The 22,934-nt window shown below is 36.8% G+C and overlaps 1 protein-coding gene across 1 annotated transcript in view; it reads right to left on the bottom strand.

The window, feature by feature from the left end:
* Positions 1 to 22,934, bottom strand: part of ARMC4 (armadillo repeat containing 4) — a 95,127-nt gene that overhangs the window by 50,341 nt on the left and 21,852 nt on the right. Inside the window, exons 11-16 of the mRNA XM_019470999.1 lie at positions 9,073 to 9,219; positions 8,258 to 8,467; positions 7,860 to 8,096; positions 6,732 to 6,842; positions 6,031 to 6,185; positions 2,318 to 2,560 (exon numbers count right to left, since the gene is read on the bottom strand). Of these exons, the coding sequence (XP_019326544.1) occupies positions 2,318 to 2,560; positions 6,031 to 6,185; positions 6,732 to 6,842; positions 7,860 to 8,096; positions 8,258 to 8,467; positions 9,073 to 9,219 (1,103 nt within the window). The remainder of the gene's footprint in view (positions 1 to 2,317; positions 2,561 to 6,030; positions 6,186 to 6,731; positions 6,843 to 7,859; positions 8,097 to 8,257; positions 8,468 to 9,072; positions 9,220 to 22,934) is intronic.

Raw genomic sequence — 22,934 nt, 5'->3', positions numbered from 1 at the left:
GCCCTGCCCCGCTCAGGAGGCAGAGAAGCCGGGAGTGAAATTGAGCCCAGAAAGAAGGGAGGGGGTGGGGGGAAGGTGTTTTTAGATTTGTTCTTATTTCTTATTATCCTGCTCTGATTTGATTGGTAATAAATTAAATTAATTTCCCCAAGTCAAGTCTGTTTTGCCTGTGATGGTAATTGGTAAGTGAACTCCCTGTCCTTATCTCGACCCACAAGCTCTTTGTTGTATTTTCTCCCCCCATCTTGTTGAGGAGGGGGAGTGATAGAGTGGCTTGGTGGGCACCTGGCATCCAGCCAGGGTCAACCCACTACAGCACATCTCCATATCCTTGTTAAGATGTGTCCTTTTGGTTAACAACTTCAGAAAATGTTTACAGAAAGAGAATGAACTCCACAGTAGTTTCTAACAAGACTACTTATTGTTTTAGTCCCAAATTCTGTAAATGGAACAAAGTGATGCTACAGACTGTATATCCTTCATGTCTTTGGTGACTAACTTGTCCCAAAAAGGAGGAGAGCAGTTTGGATGAGGAGCTACAATTTCAATTCCTGCTCTGCTTGCCTGAGAGGAGGAGAAGGGAGAGGAATGGATGTCCTTCTTTTTTTGAGGGGGGGCGGGAATCTAATATCTTAACCCTGTGAGAGGCAAAGCACTCAACCAAGCAAATAATTTAAACATGTGAGTAGTTGCACTGGTGTCAATGTTTTAACGAAGCATTGCTTTTAAATATTTTGCTGGATTGGTATCAAACTTATCCACACCTGGATGAATCACACCTTGGGAAAAGATAGCAGCATTCTCTCTCCTAGTACTACAAGTCTAAATAGCACGATAGATCAGGTACATGTCACAGTCTTGGTAATAATAATAATAATTTCTGTGTAACGGGGTTTTTGTAGTAGTAAAAAGTATATTCCACTCTTGATCTAAGATCTTGCTTACTTCTAATGTTTTAAAATATTTTAAAAAACATTTTAAAAGTTGAGAACCTTCAATAGAGAATTTTTTCATATGAACCAAATTCTTCATTTGATCCCTTTGTCCACTCTTAGCAAACTCCATAAAATTTTGTCCCAATCTGTACTCTCTCCTTCTTAAAAACAAGATGGACTTTGTTCATCATAATTTTAGCAGCAACTTGTGTTATTTTTGGTGCTTATACAGACCACATTCCAGTATGAAGCTATCCATACTGGATACTACAAGTGATAGTCCTGAGTACTGGAGTATGTCTGTGGTTTTATAAATATCAATTTATATTTATTGGCATTTGATTTACAATGTTAATTCTAATAGGTTAATACATTACTCTAAAGGCTGATTTTAGTGAGCTATGTCATGAAAGTGATTTCATTTATGTATACTTTTATGCTACATGGCTAACTGTTCATACAACCCATGTTTATAGTTGTGTACCATCTAGCCTTTTGCCACTGGGTGACAGCCAAAGCATGAAAACAAAAGCCCTATTCAGGAAAAGAATTCCCTGCACTGTTATAGGAATATCAAGTGAATTATGCAAATCAGAACAGGAGGAGCTTAATAAAACTCTCTTTCTGACCTTTCTTATCTATAAGGAGGGAAACATGCCAAGAATCTTGAGGTAAATATCCCTCCCTGTAAGGGAACAGTAAGCACAGTAAATGCTGACCCCAACATTTAACTGGAACACTTAATCATAAAACTCAAAGATCTTTGTAAGCTGTACAAATCTACATCACAAAACCAAAGAGAGCAGCAACTCTCTCAGTAAAAAGACAGTCTTTTTCTTTGCTTTTGCAAAGGAATAAGAGGGAAGAAAAGGGTCAAAAAAAAGTCTGAGTTCATAAAAGGAATGATGGAGAGGGACAAGACAGATGAAATAAAAATAATACTCTTTTAAAAATTTTTGAATTATTTTTCATGACAGTAAATGTGCACATTTCCTTTTGGAACTACTTTCTCTATTGTAGGCTATTATTTATTATTTGAGAACAGATGTAAAAGGAGACGGCAAAACAGGTACCTATCATACAGCACTTTAAAACGGTGCTCTGTAACTCTGAATTTTAACTTTAATAAAGATCAATTTACTAAGGGTTTGTCTGATTTCCCCCAAAATATAAAAGCTTTACATTCTATATACTTCCTTAATGAAATTTTTTTTATATATATATAGCACATTTTACAGTAGGATGGAACTAACCCACACAGCCCTGTGGAAAACAAGTAAAATATCCTTTTAAGTCAGATTAGACTTGACTATATTTGTGCCAGAAGTACTAAAAAAATTTTTTTTTCAGTATTTAAAATGCTATGAATATGAATAGCTTACATCATATTTTCAGGTTCTGTTGCACAAGCTCCCACTGCTTTGGTGACATTCACAAGTAGTGCCTGATCAGTTCCAGCAAGTAACTTCACTAGAGGTGGTATTCCACCACATTTACGGATAATAGTTCGATTTATTGGCTCTTGGCAACATTCTCCCAGTGCTCCGACAATATTTACAAGAACCCCTTCAGGCTGGTCAGTGAGCAGTCCTACCAAAGCTTCTATGGCTTTATATTCGCGAAATCTAAAATATAGAAATAAAATCAAAGTTGTTATTTTCAGTATGTTAATGTTATAAGTTTAATTTTATAATTAAAGTATAATTATAATTGAAGTATAATGTTTAATTTCTGTATGTAAAGTATCTGGCTGAAGAAATCACAATACAGGTAAACCACTTCAATCAGTTCTTGAAAGTGTGACACACAGCATAACTTCTTACTCTACCTTTTTAAACACATTTCTTTAATTTAGCTATCTAGGAATCTGCAGAGTAGTTTGAGAGTTTTTTAAAATTTGACATGGGGGTGCAACATCTATAAATAGCTGAAAACATACTGGAAGACTGGCAAGTACTGTGGCACCCTAACTTCCAGTGCTTTTTCCTGCCATGTTAACAATAGCTATAGCAGTAGTATATCAGACCCTCTTCCACCTCTCCGGACCAAAGGATCACCCTTACTTTTCACTAAATGTTAAGCCTCTAGAGGGTTTGCCCTGACCAGTTCTATACTTAGTTCAGGCCTAATAAGTGCGTTTTCCTAAGGTCAGACCTATAGTTCTAGTACATTTCTATTGTATTATGTTAGATTCCATTTTGAAATTAAGTAATAAATTGACAGAAGTTTGAGTTGACTGCTATATTAAAACTTCCTTCACTCTTCATAGCACTTTTGGTACTGAAAATCAAAAATATGTTTTTAAAAATCCTGGAGGTCCCATCCTACGAACAGATGCATGCTAAACCTCAGAAGTTCATCTTTCAGAACAGGACTTTACTCCTCAGTACTGGGGTTGTCTTCTAAGTTCATTTTGTTCAGAACTTAGAAGATTCTTCACACTTAACAAATACTGTATCTTCCTTTCATACATTTTCTATGATACACCTTGACAATTCCACTTGGTATACCAAGCCAGATCTAACCTGTATATTATTGAATAATTATACTTTGATTTATAACTTTGTGTAAATACATATAGTTCCTTCCCTAAAGAGATACTTTCTCTGAGAGTAGAGAGTTCTCATTTGTGCTTCCCCCATGGCCCCTAGCTTCTGGAAATGTCTACTTGAACTACAAATACTCTGTATTTTCCAGGAATCAGTTATACATGTGGCTTTTCTTTCATACAAAAAAATTACTATTTTTGAGATTTTGATGGCAGAACTAGAACTGTTTCAATAAAAGTTAATCTTTCCAAGCTGGTTTATCAGTATAACAATTAAAGCAACTGAGAAATGAGAAACTTTCATTTTTCATGATTCAACCCTTTCCTTAAGGGAGGAATCTTCCTCTCTTTGTTCACTATAATTTAGAAGTTTCCCTATAAATTTTTTTCAAGAGAAAACATCAACAGCATGAAAAAAAGAGCAACAAAGCAAGCAACCAATTAAAAAACCCACAACCTTATTTTCTCTGGCTACTTTATCTGTGTTGCATATCAACTGCTTCACAGATGGAACTATATGAGCTGGCTCTGCGATGGGCAGGCTACACTCTGACAGAGCTGTTGGCTCAGGCCATCTTGTGTCCAGAAGCAGTACGGCTGCTTGCACGCAAACTGGAATCTGAGCTAGTCAGGCCCAGGCACCTGCATCAGCTCATTGTTGAGTCAGCAATCATCTCAGCAACATACTGCAGGTATAGGAAATACTGTGGAGTAGTTCTAAGATAATTAAGTGGCCCTGCAGGAACCAGGAGGGTTTGTTAGTTCTAGCTTCGTGCCAGACTCAAGCTAATCCCTCCAGATCTACTTACGTGTTTTCATATTATCCTCCCTCCTCATTCTGTAGTGCCCTCCGATCCTGAGTTTGGATGGGGTTTACTGCTTCAGACTCAGCACTACATAATACATGAATTCAGCTCAAGTCTGGAGCTGCGCCTGGCTAGTAACCTTCATGGAGCATCAAGCACTTGCCAAAGATATGTGAGTAGCCCAGCAGAAATCTCTTTGCATTTGGACAGAATTATTGGCTACAGCTATACTAATAAATAAAACAGGCCATGGCTCATTCTCTAGCCCTGAGGACAAGAAGCACAACATAGCATCCATATGGCTAAAATCTCTTATCCTCACAATTCAGGGTGGCCTCACCCATTCTGCCTAATGGAAACAATCTGTTGCCTGCACTGTTCCCAAGGAGCGTCTGGGCATTGTTTGGGAGAGCACTTGCTGGCACAGGCCAAACTGTGTGTAAGGGACTGTGCTAGCAGTTAAACAGTATGGATAATCATAACATGGTGCCTGAACCCTGAAAGGTTTGGCCCTGTTTGGTTTACTAGTATAGAGAGAGCCATTCGGTCCATCTCATCACTGATTGATCCAGAACCAGGCTGCCTCTGTGTAGATACCCAAAGCCCACAGAAAAGAAGGGTATACCCTTCTGAAAAGCCAGGTTACTGTGCAATCAAGAATGCAAAAAGCAGTAGGACAGCAGTAGAGTATGTAAAGACCATGGCTCTGTATACCAACAGTTTGGGAGCTCATTTAGGACAGTAAAAAGCCAGACTGTAAACCCTTACTACTGGAATTCTTTCTGATTTTTATCCAGCAGTTATCTATCATATCTGCTTGTCCAGCAAAGTACATTAAAATTTGGGCTGCAGGAAGAGGTTACCTTTTACTGATACTCCTTCCAGCCTATGAATCTTACATTCCTCGGAACGGAGCAGCGTAACTTCAGCAGGAAGCCTAGCACATACTCCAGTGGAGCAAGCTTTTTTTTGAGGTAAGGTGCATGAATCTGATAAATGAATTCTAGATGAGGGGGTCGAGTATTCTCAATCATTAAGCTGTTCCATGAAAGGTGGAGGGTGATAACTCCTGCTGATACATTCTCAGATAATCACTCAGAACTCTGATACTGAGAGGTTGTAGGTACCTATGGTAGGACTCTCATCAGTTAATTCCACTCATTTAGAAGCTGGGTGATCAGACTCAGCTTTTCTGAGCCCCTTCTGTAGTCAAGGAGAGAGGCATCTAGGCTAATTATCCCAGATTCCAGTATATTTCTAAAGTAGGTGGACCTAATGTGTATTAGATATCTACCTTAGAATGAGATAATTTGCTCTCTGTCTCTCTTGACGTAAAACGTTAAAGCTAAGTGTGCTAACTACTCTCTCTACCATGCAGCAGTGGTTCCTGTTTGTAAGCTATAGAGAAGAGTGGGGACATCAGATACGCCTGCGTGTCAAACGTTTAGTATGTGCTAGTACACCTCCTGACTCAGTGTCCTATATCTTAACCTTTAGAGGCCTTTAGAGGCACTAATTGTCCCCATTGACTTTTAAGATTCTAGGAACTTAACATTGTTTCCACTGTACCCTGCTGAGGTCAGGTGGCAATTTTTTAAGTACTATAAGACCTAAGTTGAAAGCCCAACCGATTACAAAGTATGGTTTTGAAGAATCATGACATAACAATTTTGAAAACAATAGAGGCCCATAAAATCAAAACATGATAATGTAATAAATGTTTGTAAAATTAAATTGTTACTTTGACACATTTTCTCCACTCATTGCACATTTCCAGATTGCTCCTGTCACAGCTGCTAAAAGTTGTTTGTTTTCAGAGTTACCAAGCAGGACAGATAGCGGTTGTAGACCTCCATGCTGTCTAACCAGGTCACGTGTTTCTTTATCTTCTGCACACTATACAAAAAAATGAAATATATATATTATGTAAAACGTGTAAAATGATGTCTTCAAAAGCTAGGTGTATTATGTTGTAACTAGAAAAAACTAATACGGAAGAAAACATAAATGTTTTATTAAAGTATCTGACTATGCTAACAACTCACTAAGAGAGTTTGACAGTAAACCTCTACTGTATATGCAGCAGTGCTTATACTGTCACATTGTGCACCTTGTGGGCAAACAAACATAAAAAACCAAAGCAGCTCTTTGCACAGTATGCCCTGCCTCTCTCCATTGGTTACCTATGCAATTTAGGGCTTGCACACAAGAAGAGCAAGTAGGAACTAAATTACAACATTAAATATGCAGCTAAAATATTTTCATAAGAATTAAGCCAAAGACCATCAACATTCTTATAATTTCTTACACATTAGAGAAATAGTAAAACTAAGAAATATTAAAACTGACAACCACATGAAAACAAAGGGCTAATCCTGTCTCTGAGCTACTGATTATAATAATCATAGAATCATAGAATAGTTTGGGTTGGAATACAATTACCTTAAATATGGCACTTGCACAATGCATCTGAAGCTCCTCATGGTCACTACTCAGATTTTTCACAAGGTTCTCAATCATTCCTTCTGTCCTTATTGCAAGTCTGTAACTTGGCTAAAAAGATAAACTGCATCTTTTAAATCCTGTATATTAACAGTTAATAACACTAGACATAATAGAAAAACATGTTCTTAGAATTAAAATTTTTTAGCGATCTTTTCTTCCAAATTTTAACCCACAGGCATGTAACAGGGGACCATTATTTAAGAGAGGGGACACATCTGTGTAAGAGATGCATTTAGTGTTATTTCCAAATTTGGCCAGATAAGAAACCCTCAAAAACTTCACATTCTCAATATAGAATTACTGAAGCTAAAATCTGCCAGGTTGCTGTCTTGTGGAGCATGCATAAACCTGTGTAGTTCAAGAAGCTAATTTTGAAAATACAAAGTGTTTTATAATGTAAAATCTTTTGAAAAATGTCTTCCATGTCTCAAATTCACCAAGAGAACATGTATATTTTTGACCTAATGCACCTTAATTTCAAATATGATTCCACAAATGGAGAAATAACCACTCATCTTATATGGTAATGGTAAAAAATACTTATTTTCAAATTTAAAAACGGAATATACTCAAAGTTGTGAAACCTGCCAACGAAACCTGTAGAAAAATCACATATATTCCTTTCTTCTTTTTGCAATCAGACACCATCTTACCCAATTCATAAGGACATTGTAAACCACACTGCCCTGCACTGCATTGGATCTTCCTGGCCGCATGTGCAGGTTAGCTTTGTAGAATTTAGATGTACTGATTAACCAGAATATAGCATCTTAAGTTGCCAAATTTGTCAAGTATGATGAAAAAAATGAGAAAAAAATGAAACTGATTAAGGATTTCAATTCTATATATCTTCTTTCACAAACCACTCCTAGCCTTTTAAATAAAAAATGTGGTCTTTACTTCATCACAAGCTGTGACTTTCTCAAAACCAGTTTGTCCACACAAAGCATCTACTTGCTGATGGGATAACTGCCCTGGTTGAAGTGACAGTCAAACGTAATGCTTCCTTTTAGTAGCTAATTGTTTTAATGATTAGAAATAACTTAGCTATATGTGTTTACTTACCTCTGAGGCACATTCTTGTAGTGTCCCCACTACTGGGGTTAAGATGTTTGCATGTGAACATTTGAGCCATCTAGCTAATAATGGAATGCCACCAGCTTTACGGATTGCTTCTTTATTTTTGATGCTTTTGCTGCAGCTCCAGAGTGCCAAAGCCCCACAGCGTGCTATTTCAGTATCTTTTGCTTGATATGGTGTTAGACTGGTTGATCCCACTGAAATACATTCCAACAGCCCAACCTAAAAAATCCATATTTTTAATTACCTACAGGGAAGTTTGATATTATATCGCTTTTTAATGATGGCAAACACTACCACAAGAATCATGTATACAACATCTGACACATTTTTTGGACAAAAATATGCATATGACAAGGGTACAAATTTTAATGTCTGCTTACCAATCTCTTGATTCCTCCATGCTGCCTTACTGTCCTTCGCGCTCGTTTAAATCGAGCAACGTTAGCAATTGTTTCAGCTGCCAAACATTTTAGATCTTTATCTGGAGAGTCCAGTATTTTCACCATGATCTGTAAGCCCCCAAGATCTGCAATTGCATGTCTGATCAGTGTATTTTGACTAATTTCCTTCAGGATTTTTAATGAACCAATCTAAATAATGGAAGACAACAGAAGTTAAACATTATTTAAGTATACATAAACAGAAAAATTCCTGAAAATGCTGGGTTATCTAAAACATTTTATCTTTTAAATTGAATCAGAAGAAGGAAACTGAAAGTCAAAGAAAGTGATTTTTTTCTAAAAAATCCTTGAAATTGAGAAAATACAGAAATGAGAAAAGAAAGAAATCAATTTTATTTATACTATATAACTTTGAAAATTGAAAAACTATTCTAATAAAGGCATATTTTGCATGTCTGATCAGTGTATTTTGACTAATTTCCTTCAGGATTTTTAATGAACCAATCTAAATAATGGAAGACAACAGAAGTTAAACATTATTTAAGTATACATAAACAGAAAAATTCCTGAAAATGCTGGGTTATCTAAAACATTTTATCTTTTAAATTGAATCAGAAGAAGGAAACTGAAAGTCAAAGAAAGTGATTTTTTTCTAAAAAATCCTTGAAATTGAGAAAATACAGAAATGAGAAAAGAAAGAAATCAATTTTATTTATACTATATAACTTTGAAAATTGAAAAACTATTCTAATAGAAAAGGCATATTCATTGCTCTATTCGACAAAGCTACTTACCTGACATTTAATTTCTTCTGTGTCTAGTAAATTAATTAACACTTCAAGACATCCAATGTCTCTGATGGCCAGCTGACAAGTTTCTTGAGCCAGATTGAAATCTCTCATTGAACACAATGCAATTACAGTAGCTGTTGGATTACCTCCCTAAAATAAAGCAAATAATTAGCAAATGTGTAATGTGCATTTAATATAAAACTTAATCTCTTCTACTAGTACTAGTAAAACTACTACTAAAGAAGAAATATGTTAGATTATTTTGATTCTATGGTGTTAAATAATGCAGACAGTAAGAAATGGAATTATTGATAAAGTCTGCAAATGGCATATAGATTGAAGTGAGTGAATAGCACAGGTGACAAATTACTAATATGGCTTGCTGTGAATGGACTAGTAAATGAGGCAGTCGAGTATTGTGAGTTTTGTAGGAGTGTTTGCAGATAGCAAAAGAACACACAGTGAAGACACAGACATTTCAGAGAAGCTATATGCATTCTTTGCATTGGTGTTCACTCTGGAAGAAACCAAAGAGATTCCAACTGGAATCTTCCGTTGTGGAGGACATCAGAGGATTTTTCTGAAACTGAAGTCACTGTAGAAAGTTTTTATAAAAAAACCCTGACATTGTGAACAACAACAAACTGCCATTATTAGATAGTATTCAACTGAGTTATAAAGGAAACAGGGTAAAATAGTTGATTCAGTAGAAGTGGCATGTATCTTCTTGCTTCAAACTGCCCTGTTACCAATGTCCTGGGAAACAACAAATGTGATGTCAACTTTGAAACGAGTTCAAGTGTTATCCAGGGCCTTTTAGCCAAATATCTGTGCTGGACAAATTAGGAGACTGTAATAAAGAACAGAATTAGCAGACATCTGTCTAAATATGATATTATTGCAACAATATGATATATTTAGAGTCACCATGGATCTGTTAAGAGAAGTCCTACCTTACAAAACTTACCAAGCTCACGGCAATGGTGATCTAGTTGATATGTCTAACTGGACTCCATAAGGATTTTGACAAAGTCCCTCCTTGATACCTTTTAAAGAAACTAAGCCACTATATTATAAGAGGAAAGGTCATTGCATGGATTGAAAAGAGTGACTAAAGGATAGGAAACTGGGAATAAGAGCAAACAGTTGGTTCAATAAAGGGGTGTGATTTAGTGGAGTTCCACGGATCTGTGTTGAAGTTGTGCAATTCAACATACTCATAAACACCCTGAAAAAAGGAAGAACTAGTTATGTGACAAAGTTTGTTGATGATATTATGATTCAGGGTCAGTTGTGACAAACTGCTAAAGAACTTACTAAAACTAAGAGGGCAGTAAAATAGCAAATGAGAAAATGCGAAGTGATGCATAGCAGAAAAAACAATCCTAACTCCATAGATGAAATGATAGGTTTTCAGCTGACCATTAAAAATTAGAAATGATACCTTGGGGTCAGGGTAGATGGCAATTGGTTAGGGTAGATGGCAATCAAAAAGCAAATGGAATATTAGGAGTTATTTGGAAAAAAATAGTGAACAGAGAATGTCACTATACCACTGTATAAATCCATGGTTCACATTCACCTTAAAAACTTCACGCAGTTCTTCAGCCTCAGTTTCAGGAAGGTTACTATAGCACTGGAAAAGGTTCAGAGAAGAGCAGCAAAGATAATCCAAGGTTTTTTCAGTCTAGAAGAGGGATGCCTGAAGGGATATGATAGAAGTCTACAACGTTAGGGATGGCATTGAGTAGGATAGATAGGGATTGACTGTCCAATGTCTCTTTTAATACAGATATAATCTCTTTTAATAATGAGGTATAAGAGGATTCAGGTTAAAAAGAAATAAAGGGAATTGGTTCTTCAAATGAGGCAACAGACTAGTGGAACTAGTTGTGAAAGGATTCCATGAAAGCTAAAAAATTTCATTGAAGGTCAGTAAAAACATAAAAATCTCATTCAATTTTCAGCTCCCTGAGCTAAAAACAGGTGGGGGCTTGGAGAGTATTAGAAAGCTGTGTGTTTGCCCTGTTCTTACTTTGCTCTGGGCATTCATTTATGGTCCTGGGTTTCTTCTGCCTTGGTAGAATATCAACAGAGTTTCACACTACTGTAAGTTATGCAGTCAAGTTTCCCACATTTGTGGAAATCAGAGGTCAGGACATCTGGGGTGCAAAAGATGAGCTTTAACCACAGAAAACTTCCATCCCGATTATTGTGTCTCCCCTCCTGTTGCAGTCAGGTTATTGGGATACGCTGTCTTTTGATCTGCCCAATTTAAGGTCATACACTTACAAATAATGAAAAAGGGTATAGCTCAATGGAGGACTTCTATTCTGGAAACCAGAGCATATAGAAAGATTTGAGATGTTGAATATCAATTTGAGATGACAGTATAACATTTGATTAAAAGGATGAATTTTGGGATGTGTAAGTGAAAGTACTGAATAGGAACATAGGTATTATCTCTTTTCAGGCACTTGTGCAACTATTACTGAAATTCTGTGTCTAATTTTCCTTTTTACAGTTCTAGAAGGAAAGTGAAAATATGGAGATGATTCAGAGAAGAGAAATAAAAATGACTGTAAGCCTGGAAAATAGCTGCATTAAGACAGACCATGAGAAGCACTATTCAGTTTATTAAAAAGTAAATTAAGGTATGATTTATTCATAGTGAATAAATAAATCTATGAGGAAGAGGAACGTGATCACAGAGAGCTCTACAGTCTAGCACAGAGGTTTGATGATTTGAAGTTAAAGGTACTAAAATTTAGATGAGGAGTAAAGTGCAAGTTTTCCATTGTGTGGTTAATTATCCTTTGGAAGAAATTACTTAGAGTGATGATAAGTTTTCCAGCAGTGGAAATGTTTCAGTCAAGATTGGATGTTTTTCTAAAAGATAAGCTCTATTTCAGTCACAGCTACTAGACTAAAAGCAAGAAAAAGATCAAAGAATACACCCTGTGGTATGCAGAAAGTTAAACCATAAGGTAACAATGGATTCTTTTGAACCTATAATATAGATATACTATTAATCAAGTTGGGTATGAACCCAGCTGCACAGAAATTAGGAGGGCTGATCTACCATGTAGCTGCAACAGAAGCTGGAGTGCATGAGCAATGCCAACTGGTGCTAATGTGGAAGTTACAACTTAGAGCACCTAGTAAATCAAACTACAGTATCCACCTCCCGCGTGCCTCTGAATTCCAGGGAAGCTTTGGCTCCCATCCAGATCTGAACTGTGCTGCCCAAGTCCACCTCTTTCAAATGACACTTCTGAAACTGTAGAAGACTTTGAGCCAACGCTTTCCAGAGGAAAATATCGTGCTCAACTGTGCACATCATACTGAAATACAGAATATTGAAAAACTGAGTAATGTTTGCTAATATGAAACAAGTAGATCTAACAAAAACATAGCATTTTGCAGCCTCTGTCTTAAATGTAAACAGAAGCAGTAAGACAAATACAGAAAAAAGTCTTTAAATTTAACATGCTCTTTAACAGATACCATAAATGTAGTAGAGAATCACAAGTCAGATAATACATCCAAAAGGAATGTGAGAAAAGTACTTGATAAAGTTTCAGATCAGTAACTTACATCAGACAAAACAGTTCTGCTAATCAATGAAGTGTATGTGGATGGAGCTTCATAGCTAATTTTTACTTAAATTTCTTGTAACAATAGATATCCACAGAATTTCCCCACAGAAAATTGTTTAAATATAAAGGTGATCTTTTAACATCTGCAACATATAGTGTCCTAAAGGAAGATTCCTACAATTTTTTCATGTTACCTTTTTTTAATCATCGTTATCTTCTTGACTTCAGAAGAAAATGAAACGTGTCTAGCTTTAAGAACATATTTTGACCTATTTTGTAAAATATGTCGTTAGGAATAAAATACTGTAGCAATTTCTCAAATGTTTTCCTAGAGAAATCAGTTTACCCACACATATCAAAATCTAAAAGATTTTTTTAAAAATCCGTAAGATATAATTCCAAAACTACACAGAATATTCTGTAGCTCAAAAGGACCACCAGCTGTCCTTTTATGAAGTTTGTGGTCTTTTCATACAGCTTTGACTTTGAGATTCACTTTGCTTTGCATTATAAAAATTTTGCAACAGGTGTTTAAAGAGAAAACTTGTCTCTTTATTATTTTACATAATATAAGAAGTATATTGCTAACCTGACAAGTGATGTCTCTTCTTTTGAGGAGTGCTTCACCTACAGTGAAATTACATCTATACATAATGTAGTAATTAATAATTCACTTATCTTACAGTTATAATGGTTGGCATACGACATTTAATATGGACCAGGTTTTTAAAAAATAAACAACTTTTAATTCTCTTATATTAAATAAAAGAAAGAACTGTATATAAAATACATATATGCATTTTATTTTTTTGGCTTCAAAAATGCACACACCACTTGAACTGTTTTTAAAGTAAAACCACAAAAAATATTTTTCATATGTGCTGAAGCATCAGTTCTACAAAATAAGAAATACTATTGATGGTTTCAACAATTATTTTTTGTTTCTTGAAGTGATCATTAAATAAGTCTTGCAGTACTTACAGCATAGATTTTAACATGCATGGAAATAGTTACCTCTCTATTAAGTTGACATAAAATCTGCATCATGTTGTTATACCATTTGAAATCTGATATGTTGGATGCAAAATAAACTCTACTGGCAGATCAACAATCAATTTTAAAGCTTGAAATTAAACACAGATTTAGTTTAAAATGTGCCTCTCTTCCTATATGGTGGTATAACATATATATCCACAAATTAAACGAAAATAAAACAGTATCACTGCTACACTATCAGTAAAACATCTTCTGTGCAATGTATGTGTAATGTCTCTATTATGATACCCAGAGCTCACAAATGAAAATTACAGAACTATAAAGAATGTGTAGCAAAGCCTGTCTTTCTTTTGCTTTTATTTTTGAGGTGTTTAACAGACCACTTTTATAATACAATAATGCACAGATTAATCTAGTTAAAACTTTTAATGTATGTATACAAAGGCAGCTGTTTTAGATGATGATAAGACTGTATATACATTTGGTATCTGTGAGTCCAATCTCACCTTCTGTGATGGAAGGAAGAAAAGAAAAAGGTCTCTACGAGACCTTCCCCATAAAATGTCTCCATTAGAGTAGGGCAGGGTGTGGAGCCTGCCTTTGTATTCTTTCCACAACTGAAAAGGGCATTTCAGGAACGGTGAAAGCTACAGAGGTGTCATGCGAAGGTTGCTGAATTATCTTTTCATTCTTAAAAATGTAAATCAAGATTTAATGTAAAAAGGAGTATTAGCCCAGCTAGTTTGACTGCTGTCATTAAGTTTTCATTCGTTTATTTTTGTGTACCACAAAATAACTAGCATTTGACTAACACGTACTTTGCACCTGTCTGGGACATGACTTCGGTCTTGATTTAAAGACGTCAAGAATGGGAATTCTAAAGGCTAATCATCTTTACTGCTAAAATAATGAGCTTGTCTGACTTCACCACTTTTTTCAATACATTTGGGAAATTTGGACACCAGAACAAGACCCACTGCTTCCAAAATCAGTCTTACCAGTGCTGTATAAGAAGTCAACCTTACTTTCCTAAGCCTACTCACTGCTCCTGATTATGAAAAAGAGCATTCATTGTCTTTGCCACAGAAGTACTGAGCAACTGCTCAGTTGCTTGCATGCTAACTTCTAAAGTTTTCAGAGTAACTGTTTCCAGAAGACAGCCCCCCACTGTACAGGCATGTTCTGAATTTTGTGTTCTCATCTACTTAATTTTGCACCTGGGAATCGTGAAGCACATTTGATCTGAATGGAGACACCCTGCCAAGCAATTCAGATCTGCCTTTGAGAGCCTGTCCTGTTATTCCAAATACTTTGCCATTTCTGGTTTTCAAGAGTGACTTCATATTCACATCCAGAACTCTGACAAAACTGTTGAACAGTGCTAGGTTTAGTCACCACTATACTAGAAACATCCTTATTTGATGACGTTTCTCCAAATATGACTATATGCATCGGTTAGTCCATTCTGAACGCACAGCAAGATGCAAGACATAAACTTTTGGCTGCATCCAGTCCCCCTTTTCATTGGCTTGTTTAATGTCCTATCTTTCTCCATTTAAAAATTCTCAGGCCTTCAGGAATTCTTCCTTAGGATCTCATGGAATGCTGGACACTGCTTCTGAAGTATTCAAGTACCTTCTGACACCTTCTGGCAGAAACGCACGCAAATACAGCATGCCTCTCCCCCACTCCACTGCTCAAAGATCTCAAGTTATGGTGGCTCCTCAACAACAGAATATGGTAGAAAATAGCTATCTACTTAGTTGCTGGTGCTAATGTTTGTTAAAATTAGTATTTAAGGTCATCCTAGGGCTTCTTAAGCCACAGGAGAGTTCCAGTGCGGGAAAAAAACCAAAATTAGCTACAGGGACATATTTTAATACTCTTAAGCATTTCACTTTTTTCTCTGTAAGTTTGTTAAATGAATTTTACAGTGAAAAGAACTGGCAAAGATGGCTTTGGTCTTATTTTGCAGCCATTACCTCCTAAAGCAGCTGAAATCATCTTGATTCCAAACATAAGTCAGGGCAGTTTGAAGGCTGGTTGCCCAGGATGTTGCACAGGTACAATAATGTTTTTAAATGGCAGTGTATCAAATAGCAATTAAATAAATCTAGTAGCAGGTCAGAAATTCATCCATTGTTGTTATGTAAATTCAGGAAACCAGAAGGCATGATGTAATGGGAAAGAAGGAAAGAGGAAGTTCAGAAGAGTCATCAGAGCCTTAAAAAAATTACATAAAGAGTACAAAAGCAAAAATGTCATTGAGGGTGAAGAACAGGAAGTGTAGAAAGAGATTAATCAGGCAAAATCATGAGCTCTTCAGTTGGCTGAAACTCAGGAAGCATACAGAGAGTGAGAACACGATCGAGTAACTAAGGATAAAAATAAAAGAATAACACAAGCATATAGGGACATAAACCAAAATACAACTACCAAGGGACACACAAGTTGAAACCATCATTTTTCTTGATACTTCTGTAATAATCAAGAGGAAGAAAACTGTTAGTTGACAGCAAGCTTTCAACAAATGCAGCCAAGAAGGCTAAAAGCATTAATGGGTCTTTTTTATGCATTGGTCTTTACTATGCTGTCATGCCCCACCTACGAGAAGGGGAGAGTGACTAAGGTCCGCAAATCCCCTCGGTGTGGATTAAGGTGACATAACACATGATGTCCATACATGAACATCAACCTTAATGGAACGAACACTCCGTAAGTGTCAACCCTCTACGTATTAATATGTCACGTAAGCTAAGCGGCTTTATGAGAAGTTGAGGTAGGCCTTGCGTTACTTAGCAGTTTTAAGGGCAAAGAAAGAGAAAGTGAGGGGGGGAGAGAGAGAGCTAGAGAGGGAAAGTGATAGAAAGATCACCAGTCCTGGATCCAGCGTCGGACCTGCCAATGAGGTGTGTCGGTGTAGAGAGCGCCCCAGGAAGTTTGTATGCGCCCCTATTTATTGGCCCCAGTCCAAGACTTCTGGAACCTTCTCTCGCCCCAGTTCCAGGAGTGGTTGAGACACCAGTCAGTCAAGGGAAGTGACACTAGGCCCCTCCCCATGGCTGACTTCTGGAGCCTTCTCTCAGGGCATTGTCCGACCTCCTAGCACAGTCACTTGGGCCTCGTCCCTTACGCTATGCTCTAGCAATGTATACTAATGTCAAAGATGATGTAGTAAACACTCTGCTTATGCTAAGGACATAGATAACTTAGATGTTTTCATGCTAGCTGAGCTTCACGGAATCCACTCTATGGTACTGAGAGAATTGGCTGATGCCAAAGACATTAGTTTGCAGAACTGCAGAAAAAAATCTGGGGTTAACAATGGAACATAAGATAGATATTAGCTATCAATATCACAATGTTGTCAGAAAATAAAGCGAACTTTACAGAGAGGCTTATAACCAGATTTGTAACCTGTAAGATATGAGAAATTATCCTTCTTCAGTTTGGCACTGACAAAACCACAGTTTACGTACTACATCCATTCTAGGTATCATACTTCAAAAAAGATACTGACCAACTTGACGAAGACCAGAGGAGGACAGCAAAATATCTCAAAAGTACGATCTACACAGAAAAACTGAAGGAACTGGCGCTGTTTATTCTAGAGATGAAGAGAATAAGAAGGTGGTTTAAAGAACAGCTATAAAGACAAGCATCTGTTCTCCAGGTCCATTGTGAGTAAGACAAGAAATAATAGGGTTAAATGACATCAGGGCTGATTTATGCTAGGTAATAGAAAAACTTTTTTAATGGCAAGAATATTTGAATTTTGGAATATATTGCTTACAGTAGTCATGAAATCTCCATCACAGGAAAGAAAAGTTGAAGAAATATTTGTCCAGGAGACACACAAAGAGTCGATGCTGTTTTGGAGGCAAGCAGATGGGAGTAAATGACCTCCTGAATTCTGCTCTAGCCCTGTCTTCTATTATTTATTTTTTGTGAACTTTTATGACCATGAAATTTTGTAAATACTAAATGTTTTTTATTAGATATTTCCTTCTCTTCTTTAAAAAAAGATGATTGATCCATAATAGATAATAAGATCATAGATACAGATAACATAATAAAATATACAGGCTCAAGATTTCAATATCACATGTCCCATCCTAATTAAAACCCTTCCTAGTGAATATAAAGCTTTACATTTTGAAACTATGATCTCAGTTCCATAGGCTAGGAAAGAAAGATACAAAATTTCCTCTAGAGTCATCTCTGGAAAGGGTAAACACCATTAAAGTTTTTGCAGATGATCTGCCAGCAGGCGGAAACATTAGCTTTTCAGATAGCTGAGACTGTACAGGAGCTGTACAGGAGACCTATGGAATATCTGACCTGGCACAGTCCACCTTATAGCATGCATTACCCTATTCCTTTTGCTTGAACCCTCTGACTTCATATGTGGCATAATTATGCCACTTTGATCTTCCTAGAGCACAGACCTGTATCAGAGTTTAGAATTGTCAGAATTGACACTAGAGAAAGGATGGTTTTATGAGAAAGGCCCCATACCTGGACTCAGGATACCAGTGCTCCTTGAGTCCTTTGACAAAATTCCTGCCTGCTACTGGCCAGATGCCTCTTCCCAGTATCTTTGTTCCCCACTTTCAACTGAAACCGAAAGGCATTATTGGAGTACAAGTAATAAAAGTACTTACAAGACTATAAAGAAGATGATTCCAAATGTGTTGCCCAATTTGTAGCAAAATGCATATACATGCATGGAAAAACATAAACATTACAATAAAGTTATAGTGCATTTCAGTTTCCTGAGAGAAAGCAAGATTAAATAAATGAAAATTACGCAGCTTTTGGCTCACAAACATCTCTATAAATATGGGCCCTATTTGGAGGTTTTTTATTAATTTATTTAATTTGTATTTGGATTTTGAGTGAATATGACTGAATGCAACCAGAAAATGAAATATTGTTTTACTTTGCATGGCAATGTCAAGGATTTATTTTTTTTTCCTGTTTAGACCTATGGCTGAAATTTATTTTGCCATAGTAAAAGTTCATTTTATTTACTGTATTAAGTAAGTCCTTGATAGTTACCTTAAGTGCATGTCTGTGATAGTATGCATATGACTGAATAACAGGAAAGAAAATTGCTGTTTGTGGGCAGTTTTGTCATTCTTATGCATAATAATACCCCACTTTTGATTATGAGTATATATAATCTGAATGACAATTACAATATACTTGAAAAAATTAAGACCAAACATGCCAAGTCAATATATTTTTAGAAAATACCGAACAAAAAAAATAGTTTTATGTGATATCCAAAAGAACGTAGGTCAAATTATAGAAAGCTTCATTGTTATATCAGAAATTATTTAATTAAAATTCATTAATGGAATGAAAAAACTCCTGGAACAAAAGCATTGTTTAAGTGGAATCCCAGCCCAAAATATTATTAAAATATTGCCATTTTTATAAAATAAGAAAGCCAAAATAAGTAGTAAAGTATAAAACAGAATTCTTCATTTACACCTTTGTGACTTTTTGATTTTCTGTTGAACTTGACTCTCTCAAATCACAGACTATTTTGTAATTTTCTGCTGGAAAATACATCAAAATTTAAATAAATCTTGATAAAGCTTAATGAAAGACTGAGTATTGCAGTATAATATGTATAATATGCTTCAGCAAGGCAATTTTTCTATGCTAGTGAACCTCTAAACACTCAGTTTTGTTTTGGTTTAAGTACTAGTTCCAATTTTTCATTTTAGTTTATAAAACATACAAGCTGCAACTTAAGAGATGAGTTATGGACAAGTATAACTGAGTTATGGAATAATTCCCTGCCCCATTTCCTGAATCTTCTGGCATTCTTTGGCTACAGCCTGGCAGTATGTAAACCATACAGATTAATATAACTAAAGCTAGTGGAAAATCACAGGCATCACAAAATCACAAAATCCAAAACATTCACATTGGACTAAAACCATGCACAGAAGTTGTATGGTTTTAGTTGCAGATTAATACCTTGAGCCTGACCCTTCACAGTGGCAGAAATGACAGATATGTTATGAGCCAGGCACAGTGAGTTTAAATTGCCACCATATTTTATGAAATTGAAAAGAAATGAGTTTCCAAACAAAAGAATAAGTCTATTATTTTCTGAGTGAACCAGAAGGTTTTGTTAGGCAACTGTTGATTCCCTCTTGAAAACTCTCCCAAGAGATGCATCCATTCTGTTAGCTTTCCTTTTCTGATTCATAGTAATTGGATTCTACAATAGAGGAGGTAAGAGTCAATGTAGTTCATGCGCAAACATATGAACTTTTACTTCACTGGACTAGGAATAGTAGAATGTTTTTCCCCGTAACTTCTCAAACCTCAAACTTGGAGAGAAGTGAAATGCTGACCCAAAAAACACAGAAAACCTGGCCAAGGTAATATATAATACCTTAACAGTGCAAGTTTATCTTCTTCTCATTTGTGAAATTTTCAGTTTAGGAGCGTATTTGTTCCCCAGTTGTATCCGGACAATTTTGTAAAGACAATGGACCACACACTTTTCAATCCTGGATAAATTTGGGGAGAAAAATAAAAAGATTGTAATGTGGACAACAAACCCATAATCCCATTGTGATTTCTAGATCAGATCACTGCAACAGATGTTAATTTGGGATTTAATCTAATTCATCCATCAGAAACTACTGTTACTGCAAAATGTCACCATTCAAGAGAACATGTGAGCAATGAGGTCATTCTGAATTTTAGCTCTGGCTTAGGTTTTAAGTTACCACAGGCCACCTGTGGTACCTTTGGTAGGTGTACCGGAGTTCAGACTTCAGTTCATTTGGCAAAGTGGCTTGAGGTAACCATATTTACAGAGTAAGTCTTAGATTGTCTCCAACTCACACCATAGTCTCCCAATGACACTCCAGCATGAATGAACTCAGCTTCAGCAACCATCCTAGACTTCCTCTGCCCACCACGATAGGCTCTTTTAGCATATACAAATTGCTTTATTTAATGCACAAACCATGATCTTCCACCATGCTTTGCAAGAGAAGCCAGTCTCCTTGGTTCTGTCTTATCTCTCCAGCAGTAAACTGCCTTCAGCTGCCACTATCACCAACACAGATGGAGTCCCTGAACAGGTGATTTACCTCAGCATCCTTGATGATAGGACCATGTTTTAGAAAGTGACAGGCCACACATTTCTTCAGCCCCAATTGAAGGAAGATTGCTCACTTGTTTGTTTGGATCATGACATACTGAATCTCAGTCACTGTACTGCCCTCTCCTCGCTTTCAAAGAGGTTGTTCTGGAGAACAGAGACTTACACACTGGGTAAGTCACACACAATAGGAGAGTTGTTCCATTCAATGCTTTCTGGTAGTGAAATGCAAAGCTTTCTGCATGCCTACATCTGTGGCCAAAAGGTCAGACAACTCCCTCTAGAAATGGTCACGCTAACTTCTACCATCAAGGAATAAATCGTTTTGGGGTGGGAACTCCATTGTGACAGTAACTGTAATAGTAGCGTGCAATGTCATCATATGTATACTCAGCCTGCCTGATGAGCATCAGAAACATGGCCAATACCACTCACAGCTTGACAAAACATCTTCAATTGTGAGGTTAAAGAAGATATTCATATTCCATCTTGCAGCCTGCTCTAAAGGGATAGTAACTATGTGTATGAAAAGACTAGCCTCTTTGTAATAACCCCGAGCCTGGAGGATCATCATGGACACTAAGACAGGATACAATGAGTGTGTGCACCACACCCAAGTCTTTAGCATTTGTGTCTTCTTCAGGCATAGAGGACATCAGTGCTGGTAGGATACCTGTATTGTTGGTAAGCCTGAACACCCTATACTCTCATGAGTCTATAGTTCCTATACAAACAATACAATGCCTTCAGCTCTTGCAGGCTGACTAGAGAGTTATGTTCAGACATTTCATCCTGAGATGATTGATTTTATACAAGTATCTGGATACTCTGTGTCCTGAACAAGGCTGGCTGCAGTCTTGAAAACCTCTGCAAGGCCAGCAAAGAGCCCTTTTATCAAGTTTAAGGGAATCAGGCCATGGCATTCAGGACTAACTTTATTCAATCTAAAACTGCTGCAGTCCTATACTGTTCTGTTGCAAGTGGGCTATCTCCTTAAAATATTTGAGCCCAGTCACCTGCAAACATTTTTTTATATAGGCTTCCACCTGACGTTAGTCTTTATCCGCTTTCTTTCCTCTCTTTCTGCCTTCAGTCTCTGGCTGAAGTCATATGTGATGCTACACGAATCATAAGCCATTGAGACGAACTTACCCTACAGTAATCCTTCAATGGCCTTCAAAATGTCCCTTTGACATGAGCAGTGAACATTTAGGGCTCATGGTGTCCTTGAGCTATGCTTCTCTCCTAATTCTCTCCCATCCCATAAAGATGCCCCTTATGCTGCCTATGCAATCTTCCTCCTAAAAGATACCAACTAGCTAAAAGACACCAACTGAACAAAAAATGTTCTTTTAGGAAAACTACTAAATACGGCTAAATTTCTTTTGCAAGAAAAACAAGCAAACAAGCTCTCAGATGTGTTATGTGCCAGTACAGATAGGTGGGAACAGCTAGTTGGGCTAATATAGACCAAAGTAACTCAGAAGGCCAAGATATAAACTTAAAAGTGATTCTTGGGTAAAGAGAACAAAAATGCTGTTTCTCATAGAACAGTGAGTAACTTTGATTCATATGATTCCTCAAAGAAAGGACATATGTACGTTTTAGCGACCAGAAGGCAGATAAGGTCCTTTGCATCTGTGTAGAAATTATTGGATTTTTTACTTTGCTTTTCTGATTGCTCAGACAGTATCAGTCTCAGTCAGATGTCCCAAAATCTCCACATGTTGCTGTTTCTTTGGACAGCTAATTCTTACAAATTCCTTCCAGATGTTTATTTACTCATGCTTTTCTCCAGAATCCAGATAGCCTCTCTCTTTGTTCACCAACATAGTGTCAGAAGAACCGTCCCAAAAATGTGAGGATACTTTCCAGCCCACTCCCTGAAGAGCTCCAAAGACAGTGCAGCGTATGGTGATAAGAAGGTGAAGAGCTGTGCAAAGCCAGTAGGTCCGATCTACTGAAACCCTTCTGAAGAACGAGAAGCAAGACAAACCTATAGGATGCTGATCACACGCCTATTGTCTACGTAAACAAAACTCAAGCACAGTCACCAAGCTGGCTAGGCCAAAGTTAGCACACAGGTATCTAGCAGATGCCCATCAATTAATTCTCCCATTAACTGAGGACTG

The sequence above is a fragment of the Aptenodytes forsteri genome, unplaced genomic scaffold (genome assembly GCF_000699145.1).
Source record: "Aptenodytes forsteri isolate BGI_AS27 unplaced genomic scaffold, ASM69914v1 Scaffold336, whole genome shotgun sequence".
In the NCBI taxonomy this organism is placed as follows: Eukaryota; Metazoa; Chordata; class Aves; order Sphenisciformes; family Spheniscidae; genus Aptenodytes; species Aptenodytes forsteri.
Note: the sequence above shows the minus strand (reverse complement) of the source record. Positions and strands in the feature narration are given on the sequence as shown.